Source organism: Anoplopoma fimbria, chromosome 2 (assembly GCF_027596085.1).
Source record: "Anoplopoma fimbria isolate UVic2021 breed Golden Eagle Sablefish chromosome 2, Afim_UVic_2022, whole genome shotgun sequence".
NCBI classification, from domain to species: domain Eukaryota; kingdom Metazoa; phylum Chordata; class Actinopteri; order Perciformes; family Anoplopomatidae; genus Anoplopoma; species Anoplopoma fimbria.
In genome coordinates this window covers 9,373,594-9,400,685 of record NC_072450.1, presented here as the reverse complement: position 1 = coordinate 9,400,685, position 27,092 = coordinate 9,373,594, and the positions used below count along the sequence as shown (strand labels likewise).

The 27,092-nt window shown below is 40.8% G+C and overlaps 1 protein-coding gene across 1 annotated transcript; it reads right to left on the bottom strand.

Annotated features, from left to right (window-relative positions):
• Nucleotides 1-4,979: 4,979 nt before the first annotated feature.
• On the bottom strand, nt 4,980-26,590 carry tnfaip8l3 (tumor necrosis factor, alpha-induced protein 8-like 3). Its single transcript, XM_054617143.1, has 2 exons — nt 26,116-26,590; nt 4,980-6,109 (listed from the first exon to the last, which is right to left on the bottom strand). The coding sequence occupies exons 1-2, from the start codon at nt 26,159-26,161 to the stop codon at nt 5,547-5,549; spliced, it is 609 nt and encodes a 202-aa protein (XP_054473118.1). The 5' UTR covers nt 26,162-26,590; the 3' UTR covers nt 4,980-5,546.
• Nucleotides 26,591-27,092: the final 502 nt, after the last annotated feature.

The following is a 27,092-nucleotide window of genomic DNA, read 5'->3' as shown; positions in this document are numbered from 1 at the left end:
CTGTACGGGTGCTCGGAGCGGCCAAAAATGACGAAGGAAGACCCGTAGTTCACAGTTCCACAAGGATTTCTCCAATTTGATAAAACAGGTAAACAACGACATTATTGCCTACATTAGATCACATAATATTATATATATATATATATATATATATATATATATATATATATATAAATATATATATATATATATAATATATATTTGATTAAAAATAAAAATAAATACAAATATTGAATGAGACTTTTTGACTTTTATATATATATATATATATATATATATATATATCAAAAAGTCTCATTCAATGATTTTTCTTTATTTCTATTTTTATATATATATATATATATATATATATATATATATATATATATATATATATATATATATATATATATATATATATATATAGTCAAAAGTTTGGACACACCTTCTCATTCAATGATTTTTCTTTATTTTTTTCTACATTGTAGATTAATATTGAAGACATCCAAACTATGAATTTGAATGAACTTGAATTTCCCCATGGGGATCAATAAAGGAATATAATAATATGAAGGAACACATATGGAATAATGTGGTAAACAAACAAATGCTCAACAAACCAGAATATGTTTTATATTTTAGATTCTTCAAAGTAGTTGAATGAGAAGGTGTGTCCAAACTTTTGACTGGTACTGTATATTATAATATTAATCTACTGTACTGTTTTTATTATTAATAAATATATCTCCAAAGTTAAAGAATTATAAAATAAATTAATTTGACCTGTTATTAAAATAAATCCTTAATAGGTTGTAAGAAATGTTCAATGGATTCCTGTTCAGGATGACCCTGACTATGTCTATGTCTAATTACATGTGATTATATTCGACCATTTTTTTAAATCAAATTGAACATTTAAAAAATCCCTTTTCAAATCATGTTAATGCTACAAATAGACCTCAGGTGAGCTCACCTCCTTTGTGAGAAATTTGCAAATATGTAAGCCATGAAAGGAAAAGGAAGAGGATGAAGAGGAGAAAAAAGAAGGAAAAAAGAAGGGGAAAGAGGGATGACATCACTAATGTGGATGAGGTGATTTGGCCAGAAGGCGAGATCCAAAACCATCCACTGTCCCTTACAATACAATTGTTTTTGTACGTTAACATTGTAATTTTACTGTAAATGTTTTTGTTTCGATTACTTTACAGCAACATATTATATAACTGTAATGTAATTCTACCTTTCTTTGTGTTTTTTTATTTTGTTATTAAAATAATAAGCCACATACTTTTTTGCTGTATTATTTTTTTAACCTTGAGTAAAATTTCTTTAAAGTTAAAGTACTTCCACTTGAGTACAATATTTGAGCACTCTTTCCATCCTTTATGTGAAGTGTGATTTCAGCAATAACTGTGGTATATTCAGTGAACACATGATGGCAGTATATTCATTATATATATTTTACCAAACACTTGGGAATAATCTCTTACAGACGTTTAGTTGATGACAATGATGTCCATGCACCAAAAGTACGACATTTTCTGCTTTGCACTTTGTTTGTAATTCTGCAACAGACTTCTTGCAAAACACTTCTCACTGTGTCTTACTAACCTACTGTTTTAATTAAAAAACCTTTAAACTTTAATTGTCACACACAATAAAATTGTACCTCTGAATTTACAGTAACCCATGCTAAGCACTTTGTATATCTTTTTTATTTTCTCCTACAGGCTTCTTTGAAAGATTGTTCCAGTACAGTACATCTACTCACATTTCAATGAACACAAAATAGAAATGCTTCAGAGACAAATATATACAGATTTTTATATTGCAGTTTTTTGCAAAACCAAAAACACACAAAGAAAAATAGAAATTACAGTTCGGGAATCAATACAATGTCTTATTTTAACTCCATCTGTTCTTCTCCTCTCTTTCGTCTTCTTCCTCTTATTCTCACTGCCTCCATGTTTGCGCAGTTCTCTCAAAAAAAATGAGCTCAGCTGGAGTCCATTTGAAATACTAAATCCAAGACATTTAAAAAGGTAGACAAAGGACTAAAGACAGCAATGTTTTGTATAAAGTGTACCATGGTGTATCTTCTTCGAAATTGTAATTCAAATAGTTCATGCATCATTTTTTGGCAAAATTGCGTATTTGTAAAAGGATTGGGAAGTTTTGATTGCTGAGTTTGATTTTGACATAGAAGTGAGACGTTTATCTCAAACTCGTATGTCCCGAAGCCTGCAAACAGACCAATGTGTACAATCAGTATATAATTTAAGACATTGTTTAGCATTTCTGGAAGTTTGATGATTGAAGTTTCTCAACTTTTTTACACACTGACCTGATGTGCAAGTTAGTTGAAATTGTGAGGAAAAACAACCTCACTTTTTGGAGAGGTAGTGTGATACCCTTTTAACATCATGGTATTTATTTGTCTTTTTCTGTTGTTTGTAAATGCCCTTTGACTCGCCTTTGGCAAGGTCTAAACATAGCCTGTCTCCAGAGAACAAGGCAGCAATAGGAGGACATTCACCTCTTTGTATCAGACTCAAGGGCAAATTGTCTGTAGGACTTCAAAGACCGGAGCGGTGACTTTCTGGAGCGGGGAAGCTTTTGCTTCGTCATCTATTTACAGCCTTTTTTCAAACACTATGCAGCGGACACTTTATTTATTCAGTGTTGTCCAAGAAATCCTGTGCTTATTTGGGACAAACGATCCTTTGTGCGGACATGTGGATTAATTCTTTTTTTATATATTCAGATTGCTATCTGTGGTCAACAGGTTTGTGTCAATAGGTCCCATTTGAAGCGTGTTCTTTGTTCCATTGGAAAACAGATTTTTGTAAAGTATTAATCTGTGTGAGTAGTCACTTCAGCACTAGAGATCTACGCTTTCCTCTTGAACAAAGTAAGATCAAAGAGTAGAGAAAAGTGAGGCTCAAAAATTGACACAAATAAGCAAAATCTTAGCCATCCTCTTATTTGTTTTTTATGCCCTTTGGTTTTATGAAACCTAGTTGTGGTTAAATAACTCTGAACATCTGTCACAGTGGTTTGTTATACTAATTTGTTGTACTATTTTCTTTTTTTACCAACCTCAGGCAGGTTACAGTTAATAGGCCAGTAGTTCTCTGTGTCCCTCCAGGACATTTAGAAAGGTCACAAAATGACATGTCCCACTGTGGGGATCAAACATGTGACCTGCCAGCAGTGGTATCTACAATCGGGCCTCTCTTTCACCAGCAATTGACATGAAGTGATGATGCTGCTGATTCCTTTCTCGTCCTCTGATCCTTTTGGTCTCTGCGTCCCGATGGGCCTTTCCTTGGGTTTTTCATCTGTCTCCCTGTGTGTCTCCCTGTGTGTCTCCCTGTGCGTCAATCTTTGTGTATCCCTGTGTGTCTCCCTGTGTGTCTCCCTGTGTGTCTCCCTGTGCGTCAATCTTTGTGTATCCCTGTGTGTTTACCTATGTGTCCACCTGTTTTTCCCTGTGTGCCTGCCTGTCTATGTGTCTTTCTATGTGTCTCTCTGTATGTGTGTCTGTGTGTTTGAGTCTGTCTGTCTGTGTATGTGTCTCTCTGTGTGTGTGTGTGTGTGTGTGTGTGTGTGTGTGTGTGTGTGTGTGTGTGTGTGTGTGTGTGTGTGTGTGTGTGTGTGTGTGTGTGTGTGTCTGTGTGTGTGTGTGTGTCTGTCTGTGTATGTGTCTCTGTGTGTGTGTGTGTGTGTGTGTGTGTGTGTCTCTGTGTGTGTGTGTGTGTGTGTGTGTGTGTGTGTGTGTGTGTGTGTGTGTCTCTGTGTGTCTGTGTGTGTGTGTGTGTGTGTGTGTGTGTGTGTGTGTGTGTGTGTGTGTGTGTGTGTGTGTGTGTGTGTGTGTGTGTGTGTGTGTGTGTGTGTCTCTTCTCTCTTTGTCCAAATTAAGACTAGGTTTAGGGCGTGATTAGTGTTAAAAGAAAAGTTCAACACTTTGGAAAGCGAGCTGGATGAGAAGATCGATACCAACCTGATATATTGATTACCCTCCTGACCAAAACCACATACCTGACTGATTGCTTCTACTTAATTCACCGGTGTTGAGTTTTCCTGGATGCTTTTGGATGCACGAAAAAGAGAAAAAAAGACATCGAAAGAAAAATGCATCTGTGCATGAGCCATCTTCTCTTCTTGTAACAACTCTCTAATCAGAATTGACCTCTTTTATGGATTATGTGTTTGTTACATTGTATCTCTCTCTCATGTCTACACTGTCTGATTAAAGAAGCTGGAGATTTTGTCCAACAACAGCAGGACACAAAAATAACACAGGCCAATAGAAGTAAATAAAGTACATTTATACATTTCTCTTGATGTCCAGTAACATTTAAATTGATTGAACTATTTAACTAACTTGAAGAATGAGTGCAAATGGAGGCTTAAAGGGTGGGTGGTCTGACTGTTTTGTGTTTTTTACGAGGAGACAGAGACATAAAACCGGACTTCTTCTCATCTGGCTGCCGAATCAATTCAGCTGGAGTCTCACCAAGCCACCAGTAATATCTTTTCCTGGCCTGGAGAGCAGAATAGACCAGAGGGCATCTAATGAACCAGAAATGACAAATCACTGGCTTCCCTGCTCATTTCAAAATGATTGTTGGCAAATTTATGCCTTGCGCCCATGTGGGTCAAATGAACGGGAAAGTAGTAGCTTAACGCACCATTTGCGGTTTATTTTCCAGACCTGATCCACCCATGCATTTTCTGTCATGGCAGCTGTTACTGGAGAAAAATATATTGGCAGCAAAACCTTTAGTTATTTTAGTTTTAGTAAATTTGAGGCATTATTCTGAAAGCAACTGAGCAGCAGGCAAATCTTTGTTTCCTTCACACGTTGCTTAAGAAATGAGTCATGAGAGAAAATTAACAATTGACTGCCAACACAAAAGCCCATCTTTCCTGAAACTTTTTTTAAAGTTCACGTGGAGGTTTTGTTGTCAGAAGAACGGCAAAATGATGTTTACAAGAAATCTTTAATAAAAGACAAGTGTTACACCCTTGTAGAGAAGATTGACACGGATACATAATACACACACCATTGGTCTTATGTACAAACACATTATTCTAGCAAATCCCATACAAACACATGTGCACACACAGACACACACACAACCACAAAGAGAGAGAGAGACTGATAACTACTACTGATTATCTTCCATATCCAACTATACCTAATGTATGTTTTTTGGCCATTGGTACAGTACAGTTTTGCACACAAAAGGGGGTGACTGGTAATGCTATGATGCATACAACATGATAAAGGCTGTCCCAGTGTGCGGCAATGATCCGTCGAGTGGAAAGACAGTCTAGAAAAAAAAAACTCCTCTCATTGAACCAAAGCAGCAGGATGTTACAGCCAGCTTCATGGAAATAGATGAAGAAGAAACAGGAAGACGAGAGCGAAAAAGAAGGAGGAGGACGTGAGCGGTCAGGGGTGAGCAAGTGAAAAGGAAATAGGAGGAAGCAGGAGAGATCAGCACGAGAAGGAGAACGAGGAGAAAGAGCTAGAGGTGAAAGAGGTCAGGTGTGTGAGGTTAAAGCGTTCCTTCGTCCAGCAGTTTGTTGATGCCATTGCAGATCTTCCTCAGGGAGAGTCTGTACTCCTCTCTGTCCCCGTACAGCTCGGCCAGGAACTCCCCGTGGGCAAAATGGTTGAAAACGTGGTCGATGCGCCCGTGAGAGCGCGTCGTCAGGTGCTGCTCGACCAGGTTGTGAAGCAGGTCCCTGCACTCCAGCAGGAGCTCGGACAGAATATTTCTGTCAAAGGTGTACTCCACCTCGTAGAACGACACCGCCGTCATGGCCGCCTGGTTCATCTTCTTCTTGAAGCGCTCCACCGTGTCGAGCTCGTCGGGGCTGAACTGGTGGTTGCGGTACAAGATGCCGATCTTCAGGGCGATCTTGATGACATCCTTGATGATCTTGTGGGCCTCCTTCTTGCTCTTGGTGAACTCCCGGCTCGTCTTGTAGAGCTCGTCCAAGATCTCGCTGCTGGTGTCGTCTGTCAGCATGTTGGCCACCACCATGGTCGCCATCTTGCTCAGGATCTTCTTCTGGGCCTGCAGGGCCAGGGAGCGAGAGTTGAAGCTCTCCTGTCCTGAAGGGAGAGAAAAGAGGTTTGGAGTTAGTCCTAAAGGTGAGAGATCTTCATTCCAACATAACCTTTTTTAAGAAACAGAAGTAACTTGTCGTGCACTGATTGTTTTGGCCACTTGGTGGCAGCAGAACAAGCTGGAAACACAACACTGATGTATTATCACCTCATGAAGTTGTTATGGTAAAAGTGTTGCTTTACACATGTAAAGCAAAAACAGAACATCATTAGCATTAATTTGAAGTCTGGTTTCTTTCCTATGAATGTTTATCCAATAGTCATACAACTTTTAGCTCGGTTTTGGTCTCCAACAACTCCTGAGGAAAATATTTAGCTCTTTAGCAGCTAAATGTTCCACTGTGTTCACCAGCTTGTCGCTAAATTTGTCCATTTGCTAGCATAGCCGGTGTAAAACAAAACATGAATTATGACTGAAAGCGAATTTGTAACAGTGAGATGTGGCTTTAAGAGAAACTGAATTGATAAACTCAAGATTTTGTTTTAGAAATACAGGAGACCAGAAGTGATCTCAAATCACTGCCCGCAGGGGGGCTCTGTGGCCCGCAGATCATTTTCTAAGTCACAATGAAAATAATTTGAATCACAATTGGATTGTTTTGTACTTTTAAAGTAAATAAAGTGCCAGGCTTCATAAATAAATAAAAACCCTGAATGTCAAACAAATTCATTTGAAAAAAAACATTTTAAAGAAAGATAATTGGCCTTTTCATATGTTTTCATGTTGTTTAATTACTAACTAGCCTCCAGTTATTTTGTTAAAATATTCCTCCGGCAAAGCAAGTTGAGTATCCCTGAACACTGGGAAAAGACAGAGCCCTTTTGTATCAGATCTTGGTACATGTTATTATTATGGTCTTTAACTACCGCTCTTAAACTTGAGTGTTTACATGTAACAGCTGACTTCCATCTGGACAAACAGGAAACTGTTGACCCATTGTAATAAAAATATGTGTCCTTCCCTTCTGCTGTTTTCACTGACATTACTTATCCTTGCATAAAGAACTATCTGTGCAATAAGAAGTCCGATCTTATGTTCAGACCTATTCCTAGGAAGACACTGACTTTTTCCTGTCTTCATTACACAACTTGCTGTTGTGTAACAAGATAATTGTTAGTCATATATAATGTGATCTCGGTAAATATGAAAGCACAGCACTGGCGTAAACAGCTCTTGGATGATTCAGGTTTTTTGGGCATAAACAAAGACTGGAATCTATTCCAAACTTGGATATAAAGAATTGTAGCTGACTTAAAGTTTATTTGTCGAAAAAAAAATACTATAAGTTACAGAAGTCTGCAGAATACAGTCTCAACAAGTGAGAGCTGAAGAGTAGATGAAACGCTGTGCAGCCACATTCAACGCAGGGCGGCGTCCTTCCTGGAGCTGCCTGTGGTGAGGTCGGCTGACATTTTGGGAGGAATGATTATCTGCTCTGGATAACATCAAACAGCTGCACACCGATAAGAAACCTCTCTGCAGACTGTCTCTCCTCAGACTGATCACAGTTTAATGCCGTTCCCCATTGCAGCCGTGCATTTTCATAAGGGAGAACATCAAAGGCTGCCTGTCTCATCATGCAGCAATTCCAGCAGCTTAACATGTGTCTGTGTGAATGTGAGGAGTGGGAGGACGAAGAGGGGATTTATTTAGGTGCCACCCAGCTACAAATTACACACCAGATAACTCTTATTATTCTTAAAGCCCAGGAAAGAGGCCTCACTTTTGTCCTTGTCTTCCCTGGCCATTGTCAGCCTTGTCTTCCTCCACAGATATGTATGCACAGAAAGATAGAGAGAGTTTGTTTCCTGTTTGTATTCTTCCAACCAACGTTTCACTTGAAGGGTTTTAGTTTAGTTTATTGATTTTAATACCTTTTAACATTTTAATATGCTTTGGCAATATGCGCTTTGTAATTTCATGCCCATAAAGCCATTTGAATTTAATTGAATTAAGCTATAAAGACAGAAGAGAGAGAGAGAGAGAGAGAGAGAGAGAGAGAGAGAGACAAGGACAGAGAGAGAAAGAGAGAGACAGAGACAGAGTTAGAGAGAGGGGGGGAGACAATAAAGGCAGAGACAGAAAGAGAGTCAGAAAAAGAGATGGAGAGAGATAGAGAGAGATGGGGAAACCATAAAGGCAGAGACGGAAAGAGACAGACAGACAGACAGACAGACAGACAGACAGACAGACAGACAGACAGACAGACAGAAAGCGAAAGAGACAGACAGTTACAGATAGAGAGAGATCAAGAGTCAGAGAGAGACAGCGAGAGAGAGAGAGCAAGAGAGAGAGAGAGAGACACAGACAGGGACAGAGAAAAGGATAAAGAGACAGAGAAAGAGTCAAAGAAAGAGAGACAGAGAAAAAGAGAGAGAGAGAGAGCGACAGACAGAAATATACAGAGACAGAGAGAGTCAGACATAGAGAGTGAAAGAGAGAGAGAGATAGAAAGAGAGAGAGAGCGACAGACAGAAATATACAGAGACAGAGAGGCTTAGACATAGAGAGAGAGAGAGAGAGCGACAGACAGAAATATACAGAGACAGAGAGAGTCAGACAGAGAGAGAGAGAGAGAGAGAGAGAGAGAGAGAGCGTGACTGAAAGCAGATGAGCCCAAATTCAACGACACCTGCTTTGTTGTCATTATAATTTGATCACAACAGACAGCTATGTGAACGTGCAGGATTCACATCATCATCTCATCATCTGCGTGTGTGTCTTTATACCATATGTGTGTTATTTAAACACACACGCACACAAGAAGGTTGAACGCTCCACAACAATTGGAAGAAATCCTATCCGTGGCATTTCATGTGTGAATGTACAGAAGTGACATTTCATGTGTTGGTCTGAAGCTAAATGACATTTCACATACATATAATTGGCCCACTTTGACATTTACAACTAATAAGGCCAATGTCTTTGTCTACAGTCATTTCCAAATACACAATATTTGATGTACTGCTCCTTTGTGCAGCTTCATGTGAGTGGGGGCCAGACAAAAAAAGAGTGGGTTAGTATGAAGCTTCTTCTAGCTCTGTTTTGGTCTCTACCAACTTCAGAGAGAAATGTCTGACTCTTAAGCTGCTAAATGCTTGTCTTATTCACCACCTGTTGCTGTCTGCCTATTGGTTCTGGAAAGGTAGCTATAAGTGGATTCATCCAAGCTTTTTCCTGTGAAAACTTCTTGCAGCGGATGAAAACAAGGTTGATGAGAAACCTTTAATTTGAGGCCACAAAATCAAAACAATAAGCTGAAAGACACTGAAACTTTTCCGTAGAGCTGAAGGAAAGGCAAAGTTAGAGGATGTGTTTGTCACTGAGCATTTCCTTTCACATTCCACATAGTCATTTGATCCATTGGTGATATGAAAATATGTATTATGTCTAGCTTTAAGTGAGTAAGAATGACTGATAAGTAAGTCATCAAAAAGTACATGTACAGCAAACAAGTAGTGGACTGTTTATACATGACCGTTCTGTGCTCTTTTTAGTGTGAAAGGTTACATTTTGCATTGAAGAAGGATGTGATAACATAATGTGACCACAACCACAAACAACATACAGCACTAAGAACAGTCTTCAATGACTCCCTGGTCCAAACCCTGCAGGCTACTGTCCACAGACTGCTTTTAAAAATGCCAAATGTAAATGACCTGAGATGTCAAATAGATAACATGCACACAAGTGTCAAAACAGCAATACGGTGGTTTCCATGATATTTGAATATAGCAACAGCAGGACATATAACTGTGGCTCTCATTAGGCAGATCTGTGCCTCTCATCAACAGGCCCTCTTTGTCACTGTTATTTCCTGTTTCTCTGAAGCAGCTCTTTGTTCCAGTGAGCCTCTGATATTCACAAAAACCCAACTGGATAGATTTCTGAAACCCTGGCACACTGATAAAGGTGACAGCTTGCTCCATAAAGCCGGCCTTGTCAGACCAATGGTCGTGCAGACGACTTGGATTTGGTGAGACCAGTAGCTCTATCAGTGAATTTCTCTTCTGCGCAATCATATAACCAAGATTTTTAATGCTCAAAGCAAAGATCAGTTTTAATGTATAACTTAAATGAGTGCTGCATGAGAGGAGGTGATTGGAGCTAAAAGTAGACTAATTATTTTCCCGCCACCCCTCGACACACAGCCTGGAGCCTGTTTCTGAGGACCAGCAGGTGGCCATCGACTCAGTTGCCTTGACCCCTGTCTGAAGTTTGTTTGCACATCCTTGAGTGGGGAAGAACGTAAGCAAAAATGAAATAGTTTGTGTGTGTGTGTGTGTGTGTGTGTGTGTGTGGGGGGTGTAGAAATACGGTGGAGAATGGACATGAGGCTGCTTGAGGTGTGAGTCAGAGTGCCGCGGAAGGCGGTTGACATGATTCAGAGTCTGGCTGGAGAGCTTTAGCACATACAGTAAGTGAGCGTAGATGATTATAAAGAGCGCACATGGAGACACTGAGAAGTCCGCACACTCACATACAGCCTGTCACCCAAGAAGCTGAGATGAGACATGCATGAGCCAGAGTGTCAGAACGAGTTAGAGAACAGCCCACACTGTCAGCGGAGTGATGGTCAGAAAACTGTCTCCCCTGTTACATATCTCTCTCCTGCCTGCTCATTATTTTCTCCCTTGTCATGATGTGTTAAGTTTTCACAAAATAAAGTGAGTATTCTGTGTAGCATGTGAGAATACGTTACTAAAAAACAATCCAGGAGCAGGAGTTTGTCCATGGAGTGCTTTGGGGAGTTGGTGGGAAGTTTTCTTTTTAACATCAGGATTAGTAAGGTGCTTGCTGCTCTCTGGCCGTGGCCATTGACTAGACAGTCTCTCTTTGTTCCGCCCGATTTATTTTAGAGCGCTGAGTCAACAGTTTTTGCTGCGCTGCGTCAGAACATACATACAGTGTTGAACATGGAGACCGGCCAAACTTGCCCTGCTAAAGGTGGTAACCAGCAAAAAAAAGAAATTTATTTTCATTTCAGTCAGACACTTATGTCAGTGAAGTGGCCGTTTACAGCAAATGGCTCTACAGTACAGCCATCACCAAAACAAGGATTCATTCTAAAAAACTGATCCCCCTACTTCCAGAAATAGTTTGACATTTTGGTAAATTTGCTTATTCCCTGTCTGGCACAGAGTTAAGGCGTAGCTTGGAAAAACAACTTTTGTGCGTGCCTCTCCATTTTTGTGTAGGTGGTGCATTGAACTTTGACCCGAGCTGTGCTGAAGTTTGTGGACGCAGACAGTCGCTCCGTGTGTAACTGCTTTTACCAACGTGATCTCACGTAAATATGTAAAATGACCACAACCTCTAAGCAGCGCATTGTGTGGTGGTGGTGGCACGTGTTGAATTTAATGACGGTACCACGGAAAAAACACCTAATTTGGTTAAGGAAAAACATTGTGGTTGGGCTTAAAATAAGTACATAAAAATAGGTCACTAACGAAACCTCACAATGACACTTTGGGACACAAACATCGGTCTCCTGGTTAAAAGTCCCACCAAACCCGATCTCAAAGAATTACATGAAATAACCAGGACCTCTCAATAGTGCATCAGGAATTGGCACCATAGAAACAATACCAATGGAAAGTCAATTACGATCATTTGTCGTATCCACGCATTCACGTGACTTCAGATATAACGCTCAAAGCTAATGAAGTAGGCTAAACCAAACGTTAAATAGTTTCTGTGGTGGCGGCAAGTAATTTTATCTATTATGTGCCACCGTCAGGTAATACCTTTTCATTTCATGTATTTCTGTGAGATCCTGTTGGACTGAAAACGAGGGGGCGGCTAGCCTGGCTCTGTCTGAAAGTAACAAAATCCGAAGGTAAAGTATAAGTAAGCTTTCTTTGGAAGTTTAAGTAAGCTGATGCTTGACCCTTAGCGATAAAACACAACACTAAATGAAACGACCTGCTAATCTGGACATTTCTGCAGTGTGCCGGGCAGCTGGACTGTGAGTCGGTGTCCTGAGGCTCGTGTTGGTCTCGTTCCAGGGAAACCAGAGGAATGAGCCACCAGCAGGACCGGCAGCTCCCACTGACGGGAGCCGACTGGCCTTTACTGAGTCAACGCTGGAGGCACTTGTGGGTTTATCAGCTAGAATGCTGCAGAACACACACGTCTGACTGAGGCATGTGAGTGTGTGTGTGTGTGTGTGTGTGTGTGTGTGTGTGTGTGTGTGTGTGTGTGTGTGTGTGTGTGTGTGTGTGTGTGTGTGTGTGTGTGTGTGTGTGTGTGTGTGTGTGTGTGGCTGTTTTTTGGGTTCGGCTTCATGTTGCAACAACAGAAGAACAACTTTAAAGTAAATAAAAGAAAGTCAGACCTCATCACAATTTAGAAGACAGACTTATTTACATTGATGATCAAAGATATTGTTAGTGATGAATGATTTTATCTGTATTCCTCTAACCTCTGACTTTAACCGTTAAAAATAAATAAATACAAAATATAATGTATATAATATGTTGTATAATATAGTAGAACAACGTAAACATATGCATCTGCACCTATAGTTATTGGAAAACCTAAATGAAACTACATTCACAAATTAAACTTGACTAGAAATTGGAAAAACAAAATAAACCTTTAGACCCTTCAGAGAAAGAAACACCATGCTCCATCAGTGCTTCCCTGTTTGGGGTTGCTAACAAAGTGGTTGCTAATGACAACATGCTCATGTTTAGTATTGGATAACACCAGGTCACACTCTCTGCAGGTGCATGTTTTTTTTTTTTTACAAGATAGACACGGAAACATATGTTCACCACACCTGCTCATCTGCTCACACAACAGACAGAGGTGTTCATATGCAATCATTCTATTAATGTTGGATATTAGAACACGATGAAAATGTGTCGTTTGATACGAGGAAAGAAAAGGAAACCAGACACTGCTTCCTCTAAACATTATTAGTTTGCACAGCCAAACATTAAAGGTTGCTGACAGACAACCTGGTTCAGAGATGCAGGAAGGTTAAGAGAGGTTTAGAGCGTTTGGGTGAGAGACAAACATAAAAAAATCTATGCTGCTGCGCATAGTTTACTTGTAGCCGAGTTGTTGCCATCATCAACCCCCACCCCCCCGCTGTGAATTTAGTGTCCATGTGCAAGCTATTACTTTCATGTATGGTATAACTGAATAACCAATACATGCCTCTTTTAAATGAACAGCTGCCAGGCCATTCGTTGCACCCTGTAAATGCTAAAATGGTAATCATTTTCCAGACATTTTCCTTTTGAGATGTTTCCTTTTATTAGTGGAACGGCAGTCCAGTTCTAATCCCCTTTTGCCTCATATTAACTGGCCTTCTGCAGTAGTTGTATAAAGTCATATTTCATGTACAAGAAACATACTTTAAAAGTGAAAGCTTGTGTGTTAACACTGTGGCAAAAAAAAGTCCAGGAAAAGCGCTCCGTAATAAAGTGTGTCATCCATCAGCATTGGATTGCCATTTCACAGAGCACAAACACAACACTAAGAATGTATCAATAGAAAAGAAAATGTCAGGGAAAAGAGAAGTGAGAGACGCAAACAAGGGTGACAGCTTGACTTCCTCTTCTTTTTGCCTTGGCCTTCTCGTTTTCTTTTGGTTTTCCAATGAGGAGTCGCAGCTGACTCTCTCTGGCTGCATTTAAAAAGCTTGAGGAACACAATGGAGCAGGTCATTCAGCAAGTAAAGAGGTTTTAATAGCCTGCAGGGTTAGTGTCAAGCAAGCCCGAGAGGCCAGTGGGCTGGAGTCGGGAGGAGAGGGAGTGTGTTGTGCCAGCTGGTACCAGAGCTCAACCAGCAGTGGTGGAAGAAGTATTTAAATAATTTTACAAAAAAGTTATTACAAGAAACTTTATTTTTGTGTTGATTTTGCTGGTCCCTGTGGACAAAAGCGCTGGAGGTGAACTTGCATAATTTCATTTTGCTTGGAATCGATGCAATGGTACCGATGACAAGCATTAAGAATGATTATATAGAAATAGCCAAACTTCCCCTTAATGGTCTTTAATGGTGGTTTACTTGGATTCAAAATGTCACTTAAGGAAAAGTAGACACAAAGTACTATTAAAGCTTTCGGATAATTATAAAGTGTACATGTACATGTAAATATTTACTTTCCACCACTGTTGAGTAGTATTGGAGCTGCAGATGGGATGTATTTAGCCTCACTCTGTAGGCTGCAGTCCTTGTGTTTGTCAGTTCACTTGCACACACACACACACACACACACACACACACACACACACACACACACACACACACACACACACACACACACACACACACACACACACACACACACACACACACACACACACACACAGATAGGCACACACATACATATATTAAATATAGTGTGTTAAAGTGTAAAGATAGATTACGATGCAGGCCTTCATACACAAGGAAAAAGCTCCTGAAGTCAATATCAATCCTTCACTTACTCTGGACCCGCAAAATCTCCATTCTGGTTGTATTTTTGATTCCCACTGCTCTATTTAGAAGGTGACTCAGACAAACCTCCCCTGCTCACTGTCTGTTGTAATGCGTGTGTGTGTGTGTTTGTATCAGAATCAGCTTTACTGGCCAAGTATGTGTGCATGTGTTTTTTGCATCTTTCTTGATGTACTTACACAGCTAGGAACAAGGACAGGAAAGCTGTCCAAATATAAGTAAGGAATATAAATATATTAAAATATATGCACCAAGCAATCACCAACCGATAAAGATTAGTCAAGTGTTCTGTAAGTTTGAAAACAATAGTGAAAAAAAAAGAAATACTAAATGGCTGCATGAACTGTATGTGCATGTATACTACTGTCTATACAGCGTGTAGGATTTATTTGACAGTGACAGACGATGTATATAAAAAAGAAATGTATGTTAAAAACTATAAAATCCTAATCTATAACGGCAGCAAAAGATATTTAAGAGTGTTCTAGATGAAACTAACTGGGGATGATAAACACTGAGAAATGTTTTTTACTGAGAGACAGAGAGTGAAACACAGTGTACAGCATTGATGTGCATTATTCATGACATGTAAAATCTGACTCTGAGCCAGTTTCCAAAGGGCAACCTTGTTCTGCAAAGGGTCATTCGCTGTGCCATTAACATCTGCTCAGAATGTAGAGGGGCATTCACACCTTTAGGGTTAATAACTAACTCCCTTCTAAAACCTTAATGACTCTCATTTGTGTGAAGTGGGGCCACAGAGTATAAAGTTCATTTCCTTTTGTAGATGTTGATCATTTATTGTTCTGGCTGAAACTGGAATGTTCACGTTTCAGCTAACTCGTGCTTTCCTGGAAGAAAGTGTAATAGCAGGAAATACAGATTTATCCTCTTCATGGATCCCCAAGGCTTGTAAAGGGCACGCTGCTTACTTCTTGTAGAACATATGACGAATGGATGTTACGGTTTTCTTGTGCTGTTAACAGTTTTTGCAGGTGTTACCTGGCTCGGCTTGACCCTAGTTTTCATTTGTCCCAAATGGGGAACGTTGATGAGGTGAGGCAGAAAAGAAGCTGCATCCTCACAGAAAAAACACATGAGAAACATAAAGATAAAAGAAATAGATACAAGTACAAAACCAGCTAAGAAAGCAACAAATGGATATTACTATAGTTTTGCAATAAGGCCTGATCCCATGAGTTATGTTTTTCCCTTGAACTCCTCACCACGAGCACAAGAATTGAATGCAACATTATACTTGATAAATCTGTTGGGCTGATACATCTGCCAATATTAGCTCATTGCAGATATATAGATATTGTGATATCTTAGCATTTTAGACGAGCTTAATGTTTAAGGGAGGGTTAAAAACGGTGAAGACTCATAGTTTGTCCACTCACTGTTTTCAAGTTTGCTCTTTATCTGTAAAACATTCTAGTCAGTGCAAACGCTGACTATTCTTCAATAACCAAAAATTTGCGGATTTATGTCAAAACTGTTTATGTTACAAAATAAATATTGGCTTGTACCAGATCTTTTAAAATCCCTCACATATTGGCCTCCATTTAAAAGAGCTAGTTATACACATGTTAATAGTCTATGCTGATGTTATATTGCATGTCCTGATGACATTAACATGATACAACAATCTGACAACCGCCCACTTCACATAGGTCAAGTGTGCAGAGTTGTTCAAGTAGGATTTGAACTTCCCTCTCCAGTTTTGTTTAAAATTAAATCACAGCAGGCTTTCCACACAGTCTTTGACTGTTAACTTTTGCCTTCCCTTGTGGTTGGATGACAAGTTTTACAAGGAGATAGTCTGCTAAGTGTGGAGGTCAACAAAGAAATTGAAGGTGAGAAAAACTTCATCAAGTTGGCAATTGACTGATAAGGATAACTTTGTTCTGAATAAGATGTAACCTTTAACTCTTTGGTGGCTGAGGTTTGAATCCGAATTTGATTTGTATCGCTGAATATCACAAATCACAAATTTGCCTAAAAGGGCTTTACAATATCTACAACATACAACATCCTCTGTCCTTGGACCCTCGCATCCGATATGGAAAATTCCCCAGTGCAATAGATGTCATGTACAAAATAAAATTACAATATAACTTTCCTGTTGATTATCTTTCAATCCTAAAAAAGGCAAAAGCCCCAAAAATTATCTTAAAAGAAAGATAGATTTAATTGAATTGAGCCGTCAAAACAAAGGCATAACAAGCAGTCTAAATGAATATGGAATACGATGACTGGGCCAGTAGGATGTATTGGTCAGAAAATATGGCAATGGGCAGCCAAATAAGGTGTGACTCGTTGGGAGTGTTTTTTTCAATAGAAGCGAGTTGATGGACGTTAGTGTGACTCTAATGAGGAGGTCTGATAGACAGTACGAGACTCAACCAACAAGTGTGTTTATCCTGGGACTAGTGTAAGTGTCTCTAGTGTGACTAACAGTCCGGGGGAAAAGCACTTAAGAGCCACTCTGAGGGATACGAGGACAGATTGCCTTTGACCGCTGCACAGTGTTGTTTAATGCGGCCATCCCTCATGTCTTTCTCTGCCCCTCTTGCCTCTCTGTCTCTTGGTTTTTTAATGGCCATGTCCCTGTAGAGCTGAACCAGAGAGATGAGGCAAACTGAAAACGAAGCAGTGGCAGGAGATGTCTGATTGATTAATGTGCGGCTGGCTTGATCGCCTGTCACAAGGATTTGGAGAGGGAGGGGAGGAAGAGCGAGAGAGAGAGATACATCAGTGATTTGACCTCCACCTTTGAGCGTTGTGTTTGGCTTTCTTCAAAGTTACTCCTCGTTATGAAGACCAGAGAGGCCGCTGGCACGCAGAGGATGAGAAGAGGTATCCTGGACATCCTGTTAGGGCCCTGTGAGAACCCTGCCCTTTGACCTCTCCTCTGCTGTAAAGCTAATGTCTTCCCAAGCTGTGGTTGGCTGATGTTTGTCATTGTTGAGCTAATAAAGAGCCAGGCAACAATTAGCTGGTTTAGCCGGGCATGGGAACTGGCTGCAGGCCGTCTCCCCTCTCTGCCTTCCTCCTCGGGGAGCTTCTCTGGAAAACAACTCCTCCAACGATTATTAGCTGTAATGTGGGCGTGAATGAATAAATGTCCACTGGTAATTTCCCAATGTAACACAATGTACAGCTCTAAACAGCCAGTGTTAGTAAGGTAAGTCTCTGGAACATTCTTGGCTCACAGGAAGTGATGCTTTTTTACATTTTTGTCACAGACAACAGCTGTTTGTTCAGAAGACACTGAAGAGATACAGTGACTGCCAACTAAAGCCAAACTTCCCTGTGTAAATGTGAGACAGGACCAAAAAATGCGGTTTGGTTTGTGTGATCGCTGGTTAATGCAGCCGAGAATATAAAAAAAATTCCTCTAGATAACCACTTTTTTATTCATAGAACACTCTATTTATAGAAAGTCGGGTACAAATGCGTGGGTGTGTGCTTTTTGTGTGTACCATAATGATAGACTGTGAGACTGAACCCTAATACAAAACAGGAGGAGGATAAAATATTCAGGCTTTCCTTACTTTATCCAGCCAGGAAACCAGACAGAAGGTTCCCCTTGACTCTTTCCATCTGAAATAAAGAAACTAAGCTATTTGCGGAGAAAGGAAGAAGGCGAGAGAAGGCGAGAGAAGGCGGGTGGGGGTGGGGGTGGGCCGAGATGGCAATATGTACATTTTCATTTCACACCATTCAGTCACTGCTAATAGAAGTGAGCAGTAGAAAGTGGAAAATGAGAGGAAGGAGGATTTGTTTGCTTTTAAAAATGCACAAATAAAAATAAGCATACATCACCGCCATTCTAAAAGCCTGCAGATGTGTCATTTCCTTTAAAACGAGCGTGGAGGAGTGAAAGAAAGGAGGACGGAGGAGGTGTTAAAGAAAGAGAGGTGAAGTCATGTGTACATATTGTGATTGTCAAAGGGCCTTTACGTCAGACACACAAGACCCACACAACATCAAAAAACATCTTCTCAGCCTCAGTTCCCTTTACATCATCTGCAGCTGCATGAAGAACCGCATATAGCGCGTGTCTTTGTCTTACATTCATGAAGTCTCTCGTCTCTGTTTTGTTTATCTCTTCCTCTCTATGTTCATTTCTCATCAGATCTACGCTGAGTGGCAAGGAAGTAAGTGTTTTTCCGGCTCTTGGTGAGTCGATCCTCTCATAGACCTCAGCCAAGTCCCAGCATGCCGTGGCATCGTTTACAAAGAGACACACACACACACACACACACACACACACACACACACACACACACACACACACACACACACACACACACACACACACACGCACACACACACACGTGCACGCACACACACAACACGCACGTGCACAATCATACAGGTCTTGCCAGCTTTCCCCATAACTTTGGGTTCCTGGTTTGTTTACCAGTTCACCCACTATAACTGAGTAAAAGTGAGGCACTGGGAAGCTTCAAATCACTAGAGGCCCAGTCTGTTGCTGCCCTTATATGGAGCTGAAGCCCCGCCTCCTCTGGCCCTAGCTACCCTCTCTCTCAGTGGCATCCATAACTCAGTGGGTTTTCTCTATCTGTCTTACCTTTTCTTATTCCCTCACCTTCCACAGTGTCAGGTCTCTGAATATTTCAACCACCAGACAGTAGAAATGTGGAATGTATCATGACCCTGACTTTTTTTATAACTTAGCAATTGCTTTTTAAAAATATTTTTCTGAATAAAGGGCATGCCATTGTCGCTGGTGACCTGGAATTTTTTCTTGCCACAGCCAACATTTACACGGTATTTAACAGGTGGAAGATGCCGAATTCCTGTTTTTCATTGGTATGTACTGTTCAGCACGGTAAGATCTGAAGACCCTGCCATTTTATATGTGCTAAATTTTAAAAATTAAAGCATATCTTTCATTTAGGGATTACCTCCACACGGCTGAGCCGGCAGCTAGAAGCTAACAGTGCTAACAGCGCAAACAACGGCCACTGTGCTGCCAGAGCTAACAGGAGGGGATGCGTTATGCTTCTGCGGTGACGTCGTGGGTCAGGAGAGTGTCACCAGCAGTACCCGCCGTGTGATAGCAGGTCATTTTATAGTCAGTGGGACAAACAAACAGGGACTAACATGCACACTACGTAAGCACAAAGCACAAAGAAGCTCGGATTACAACACACACACAGAGGGAGAGTGACTTCATTCTCTGTTCAGGATGACACTATGCCACTTTATCTTTATATAGGAAATAGATGTTTGCTGCTTGATTAATGCTTAGAATTTAGAATTTCGCACATTTAAGAAAGATAAAATAAAGATTTTGTTTGCAGACAACAACTACAGTTCCCATGACAGCATTTGACGGCTAATTTAAATGCTCAGGGGGTGACTTTTTTACTGTTACATTTCTAAAAAACAGTAGTGGAAGAAGTTTTCAAATCCTCAAGTAAAGTACATCATATTTGTTTCTAGTACAGCACTTGAGTATATGCACTTGTTGTTTTATTTACAAAATCAAGTTCTACCAAGTACAGAAGACAGCTTTTTTTTCAGAATACAGATGAGATCGACTTTCAGTGAGAAAACAACATGGAGTAATAAATGTCAGGGGAGCAAAGGTTAACCAGGAGAAGGGGCGGGGCTTCAGATGTCCATGCTGCCTCAATTAAAAGGTCGCTCTCCCTTTGATTTGAGTGATATACTTGAAGGCCCTCACTGTGCATGACACGCTTTAGTGTAAAGCCAAAGTGCTGCTGCTCTCTTGGCGGCCAACCCACCACTAACTAATGACCGGGAAATAACTGTGGTTTAGACACACACACTCACATCAACACACACACACACACACACACACACACACACACTTTTGTAGATTTGCCTCTGACTTTTAGTGACTGCATTCCTTTTAACTTTCAACTTAACCCTCTGCACTAGCAGCCAAAACCGAATCCTTCCATTAGTTAATTAAAATCGTAGCCTTTAAGGCTAACGGAGTGTGGAAATTTTGTTGTTTCTCTCCATTGCCATTATTGCCGATGAAATGTCTAAACCCACTAATTTTATTGCCACATTTGCTACTTCTGCACTGCCTTCTACCTCCCAGAGGCAAACTGTTTTAAAAGTACTCTAAAAGCATCTTAATGGGACAAACTGCTACACTAACTATTGTGATATACTATGATGAACATGCTTATTACACTTTTTCCTACCACGATCTCATAATGCCATCTATAATCAGCACAGTTATTTCAGTTGTGCCAGAGTTAAGTGTGAAAAGCTTTGTGGGTAATTGCTTCCCACTCCTCCTCATTTTCTGTTGCCTTTTTGCTGACTTATTTGTACTGGGGAGAGGAACAGTGTCCATTTAACTTGATATAATCTGCATGTTGAGGTTATATTAGGAGAAAGTGGGTAAGTCAAACTGCAATGGCTTCCACTGAACCATAAAGTCCAAGTTGAAACCATAAACTGTACCTAAAAAACTCAAATAACTTTTGGGTTTTGGGAAATAATTTAAATCAACACAAGTGAGGAAATTATACAGATAGAAGTTCCTGCAACAATAGGCTGTATATAAGAAGTGGACATAGTCACTGTGGAGTCACCCAGTGGTTATTGAGCTCTTTGTCGTCAAGCTTTGAGTTTGGCATCTTGGTTTATAGACATGGCCATCTTGTTTTTATGAAACCAGGCGTGAAATGAGAGGGTGGAGCTACGTTCAACCTTTTTAGGCGACCAAAAATGTTGAAATTAACTTTCAGAAACTGAAAACACGCTGTGAAAGGGTTGAAGGTCTAAGACGAAAAAGCATACCATGCTTTATGGTTTATTTCACTCTGAATGTGACAATAATTAACCCATGAACATCATGCTGCATCGAAGAAGACTTTGAAACTAGCAATGGAGACCATAAACTAATGTTTACAAATGTTGTTGTCTCATAGACTTCCATACAATCTGACTTATTTTTGTCAACCCTGCTGGCCATTAGAGAGAATGTAAACTCATGACACTTCCTCACTGGTTTCACCCGAAGGTTTCCGCCTGCATCACAGCTCCAACATGCACCACAGATCTAGATACCTGTAGCGACTCACTGCTCCACCGACGCCACTCCAGCCTCCCCTTAATACACACTGGCCTCCCTCAAACAGTTCGCCTCTCACACCAGGCGCCACCAGTGACTGTTTGCTTTGCTCCGACTGGCCCTCCAGTGAAACCACAGCCTTCTCCTCCTCCTGAGTGTGAGTGTGAGTGTGTGTGTGTGTGTGTGTACGAGGCCTTGTCAAAATGCCTCTGTGGTCTAATTTTGTGTTTCAGTAATGGCTCCGCAGGGGGAAACAATTCTCCCTTCAAATGTCCCACAAACACTATGAAATGCCACAGCATTATTGTGTGAATGCATGCATGTGCATACAAGGGAAAAATGCCCACCGGTAAAAGACCTGGGAGTTTAAGGGAATTTTAGGGTTTATCTTTGGCTGCAGCAAGAGGAAATCAAAAAAAAAAAAAAAAAAAAAAAAAAAAGGCACTTTCTCCTGAGTCGCCTTTTCCACTTACGGCTTCACTCCTGTTTTCTTTTTTTTTCTCAGTTCATGTTACAATTTTCCAGGACCAGCTCCTGGTGTCTTGAGTGAATGTGCGTGTGTGTGTATGTATGTGTGTGCGTAGAAGGGCAGGGGTTGCAGTAAGCACTCTCCATCTGTGGGCCAGATTAAAGGCGGAGGAAGAAAAAAATCAAAAATCAAGGATGCATGTGTTTGGAGACCAAGGGAAAGAGCAAGAAGAGCGCGTGCATTTTTTTTCTTCAGTGTGTGTGTGAGTGTGTGTGTGTGTGTATGGGAGTGTTACCGTGAACGCAGGACTGGCCCACTCCGCCTGTCTCTCATGTGTAAAGCATGTGGCTCGTCTGCCAACATGGCAATCATGAGGCAGAAGCTCTGCTCTGATTGCTGGGTGCTCCCGGCCTCGATCTGATGCAGCACCGACGTTTGAAGTGTTTGTGTGTGGGTGTGAATTAGTGCCATTTAACTCGACCAAGTGTTTGTTAGTATGTGACTATGTTAATGCTCACCTGGCCGAGGATTACATTTCAGCTTTGTCATCAAACATTTGCAGCTTTTTTTTTGTTTACACAAACCACAGCAACAGCCCTCATGCCCTTAAGCATCCCACAGCTGTTATTACAACAGCAACGGCTTCTATTCTCAACAACTCTGCTTTCTGTAGAGAAATTTGAAGTAAACACACATGGCTGGAAATATATCTCTTGGGACTGCAGATTGGGTGTTAGAGTGATTCGCATTACCATGATGAGTCAGCCCGAAGTAGACCGTGGGCTGATTGTTGTTAATATAACAACTAAAAGCATTCAAACCAGAATCCTTGTTTCGTTAAATTGCAAATGTGCTCTGTTGTGTGCCCATTGTGTGATACTGACAACAGTCCTCCAGCAGAACAGGTGTGTTGACAGCAGACACGCTTTGACTCATAATAAGGTGTGGTCATCTCCCCTGCACCACAGGAAGGAAGGGCAGGACTGCTGGATGAATCAGTTTGTGGGTATTGTTATGGTCAGTGGATGCTCATTGCATGACTGGATGATTATGGGAAAACTATGAGCCTTTGTGTGTGTGTGTGTGTGTGTGTGTGTGTGTGTGTGTGTGTGTGTGTGTGTGTGTGTGTGTGTGTGTGTGTGTGTGTGTGTGTGTGTGTGTGTGTGTGTGTTTAAGGTCTAAATAGTATTTCTAGAGTAGCTACATCTGAGCTCTGCATGTGGCTGATCACTGCGCTCTAACACAACAAAAGGTACAGAGAACAACAAAAACACAATGATTGCTCTGTTTCTCCCCATAGTCCAAATCTTGACTCTCACATGATTACCTGTCATACATTTTTTTTAAATTATAATGCACAATTCTTCCTTGAAACAGTTTTAGTTCTTCTGTGATTTTTTCTTTCAGCTGGCACATCAGCGTCAAGGATCACGTTTTGGTGTTGGCCTGTAATAATCCAAGTGCTTGGACCTTTTTTTGAACAACAACTTACATTCACCTGAGAGAAATCCCCCCAGGAAGAGGAACAGATTATTAATTTTCCCATCAACAGAACCAGTGTAACACGCTGCTCTTTGTTTCCCAGACACACTATGTGTTATTGTTTTATCTAACTCCATTTGAATAGTTTAAGTGGACACCTATCCTGAGTTTCAGGCCGTTCTCATACACTGTTTGTAGCTATACCTATGAAAATCATATTTCATCATATGATAAACATTCCTATTTAAACCATGTAATGAATTTGTATATAATCTATGTAATCGTGAGCCAAGACAGGTGACGTAGTACAAAGAGGGGCAAAGTCCTCATGAGGTGTCCTTATTTGACACATAACCTCCCATAGCCACTTCAACCCAAACCACAATCATTTCCTGAACCTAATCAAGTACTTATTTATCATTCATTTACTTTTTTATAAAGTTTTAATCTTGTTTTTTACTACGTCTCTTGTTTGCACTATCCTCTCTGCTGCTGTAATCCTGCAAATGTATCTTATTTTAAGTCATTTCTTTTGACCTAAACACTTGAAGTACACTGGTCGCTCATGGCACTCAACATCTTTCTATCTATTTCAGTTACCTAGCAACAATATTCTCATGACTTAAACCACTTGAATGCATACCATTATATGTTTTCTTGACTTCCCTTGTTGAAAAAACAACTTCACTAGTTTCACTCGGAGGCAGCATAACCTGCGGCTGAATGGACCAAGGTCAGGCGTGTTCTCTGGGGCATTGTGGGAAATGGAGAACTGAAGAAAAAATACAAGATAAGTTGTGGGAACATTGGCTTCACCGAGCATCACTAATTGCTAGAAAAGACAGCCTCTGAGGCTGACTTTTAGGGAACATTTCAGCGAGCTGTCAGCATCACTCTCTACACTAAAAGCCACCAACAGCTCGAGGGCAAAGGAGAAGGCCACCTGAAACCAAATACCTCAATATTTACACATACATTATTTGCCAGAATTCATTGAACAGGTGCATAGATCAATCACGCATCCCTCATCTACGTATGCATTAATATGGGTCATGTTTGTGGACAGAAAAACTTTCAAAATACGCCTGTTTTCAAAATACATTTGATCAAGTTACGTTGGGACATTTGACCTTATAAAGTGAGCCATACCAGTCTTTTACAGTTAAACCGATGAGCAGAAACTGCTGCAGAACCACAAAGCACAATGCGTTTTGAGCACGAGTCAGTTTATCGCTTTCTCTCGACCGTGAAAAAATGTAATTGTGCTTTTGCTCCCATGTCACCTTTCTCTTTCAACATGTGTAACATTGCTTTAACGCCCAAAAAGACTGTTGGAGTTAAATCCTCCTGTAGTACAAAGACTCTGTCACTTTACATTGTGCTGTTTGACGTTTTAACCTTGAACGGTCTGCGTAAAATCAGCAGATGATACAGATATGCCATCACCTACTCTCTGGCTCCAATATTAAGGTTCCTCTCTCCTTGCAGACAGACAGACAGACAATGAGCCAGATGGACAGACAGATGGCCAGAGTTCAACGGAGCATCATCAACATACAAAGCTCCTCGTCGTCAAATAAAGACACAAACACTAACAGGGGCACCAGCATGCCCTAATAAATGATACCTCCATCAGTTGTAACCTAAAGTAGATCTGCCAATAGCACATATGTCATTTAAAGTCTCAATCTGAGTCATTAAAAGGACAATCTAAAAAAGCAAAAAGTATTTATGATTGTTCCTGCATGCTGCTTGGCATTATGAAAACCTCCTGGAGACACATTTGATTCAGGATCTTTAAACTCAAACTCGTCTCCAGAAGGCAGTTTCAATTTTCTGGCTTAAATTCTCTACAGGATCTCAGTTTTTAAAATAAATCACTTGGAATGCTGGGAAATTGGAGACACAAAACTTTAAAAATATAAATAAATCTTTGCCGTGCTTTCCTCAACTCTGACAGCATGAAACAACTTTCAGTGGACTGCTAATTAAACATATGTATTCTCCCTCCTGGCGATGAGATCCGGGGAGGCTGTGCTCGCTCTCTCTCTGTAGCCTGATGTGTTGATGAGCGGACTGGCTGCACGTGTCGGAGCTTGCCTGTTCCTGGTGGTGACTGAGCCGGCTTTCACCCGCACGCTCAACAAGGCATCAACGAGTCACCAGCATCACATCAGAGCAGACTTTTGAGAAGTTGAAAATTGTGTTAATTCTTGATTTTGGGGGTGCATTAAAGAAGTGGAAGTGTAGGCAAACTGCTGATCAGTGTAAGGATGGCTGCATTGTGAGAGATAGTACAGAGTTGAGCTCCAGGTGACAAAATGAGTGTATGTTGAGGGTCCAGCACCTGATAACATAGCTTAAGAACCAGCAGAAATAACTCCCTGACTCTCTGGATAAACTCATACACTACCATGTAAAAGTCTGGTTACCACAACATGTCATTCAACAGATGTTATAGCTGCAGTAAAGGTTTTTTTTAAAGGCTTACCTGGAGACAGGTCTCCGTCACTCTGCTCTCCGGAGTCTGAATCCATTTTCCCCTGCAGGACACTCGGAGGCTGCAGAAAGCTCTCTGATTCCTCTTTCTTCTTGTTCCCTTTCCTCTCAAGGGATTCTCCTAAATGACTTTACCCAGAGAGAAAAAAAAAAAGTATTTTAAAAAAATAAAATGCAATTTCTTGGTTTTTTTTCTGCTTTCTTCTCCTGGGGAGCTAAACTTCCCCTCCCAGCCTGGATCACTGCAGCTGTGAGAGGAATGCTTTTTGGCTGATTTGCTGATCTGTCCTCCTTTTTCCTCTTTGCTCTCCTCTCTCTTCTTCTGACTCACTCAGTTTCCCCCTCTTTCCTTCTCCTTCTCATCTACTTTCCCCGTGTCCGATGCTCCCTCCCCTCTCTCTCTCTCGGTCCATCCCCCTCTCTGTTTCTCCCTCCCTTGTCCCTGCAACTTAGTCCCTCCTCCTACTCCTCTTCCTCCTCCTCCTCCTCTCATTCGGTGCTGTCACACTCAGCCTCTTCACGCTTCCTCCACTCAAACTCTTTCTCTACCTCTTTCTGTATGCTGTAAGTGCCGTCTCTTCCTCTCTCTCTCTCTCTTTCTCCCCCCCTCCCTCTCTCTCTCTCTCTCTCTGTCTCTGGGTAAGAGTGCTGCCTGTGTTTGAGCAGAGCAATGGGAGAGACTCATTCATGGCAACTTGAAATTCATCTCCAGCAGGAAAAATCCCATGACCCCTTGTTACTGGCTGTTATAAAATCAGTCACTTACTATCTTTGGCGGTAACGTGAAGTCAGGCCAGGTTACTGCTTTACTTTCTACAGTGGATGGAGTTGACATGTTTGGGCTCATTTAAATGTGATAGGAAAGCATTTTTTGAATTTTTTTTGGTGATGATGCAAATTTAGAAGAAAATTCCAACCTGATTCAAATTTCCATCATTCGTCACTCCCATCTGTGTGTATATTTAGTGT

Bases quoted from the DNA above. Each gene is read 5' to 3' on its own strand.
- tnfaip8l3 (XM_054617143.1), bottom strand. From the start codon at position 26,161: ATGGATTCAGACTCCGGAGAGCAGAGTGACGGAGACCTGTCTCCAG. The intron at 6,110-26,115 runs GTAAGCCTTTAA...CTCTCCCTTCAG, and splicing joins TGACGGAGACCTGTCTCCAG to GACAGGAGAGCTTCAACTCT.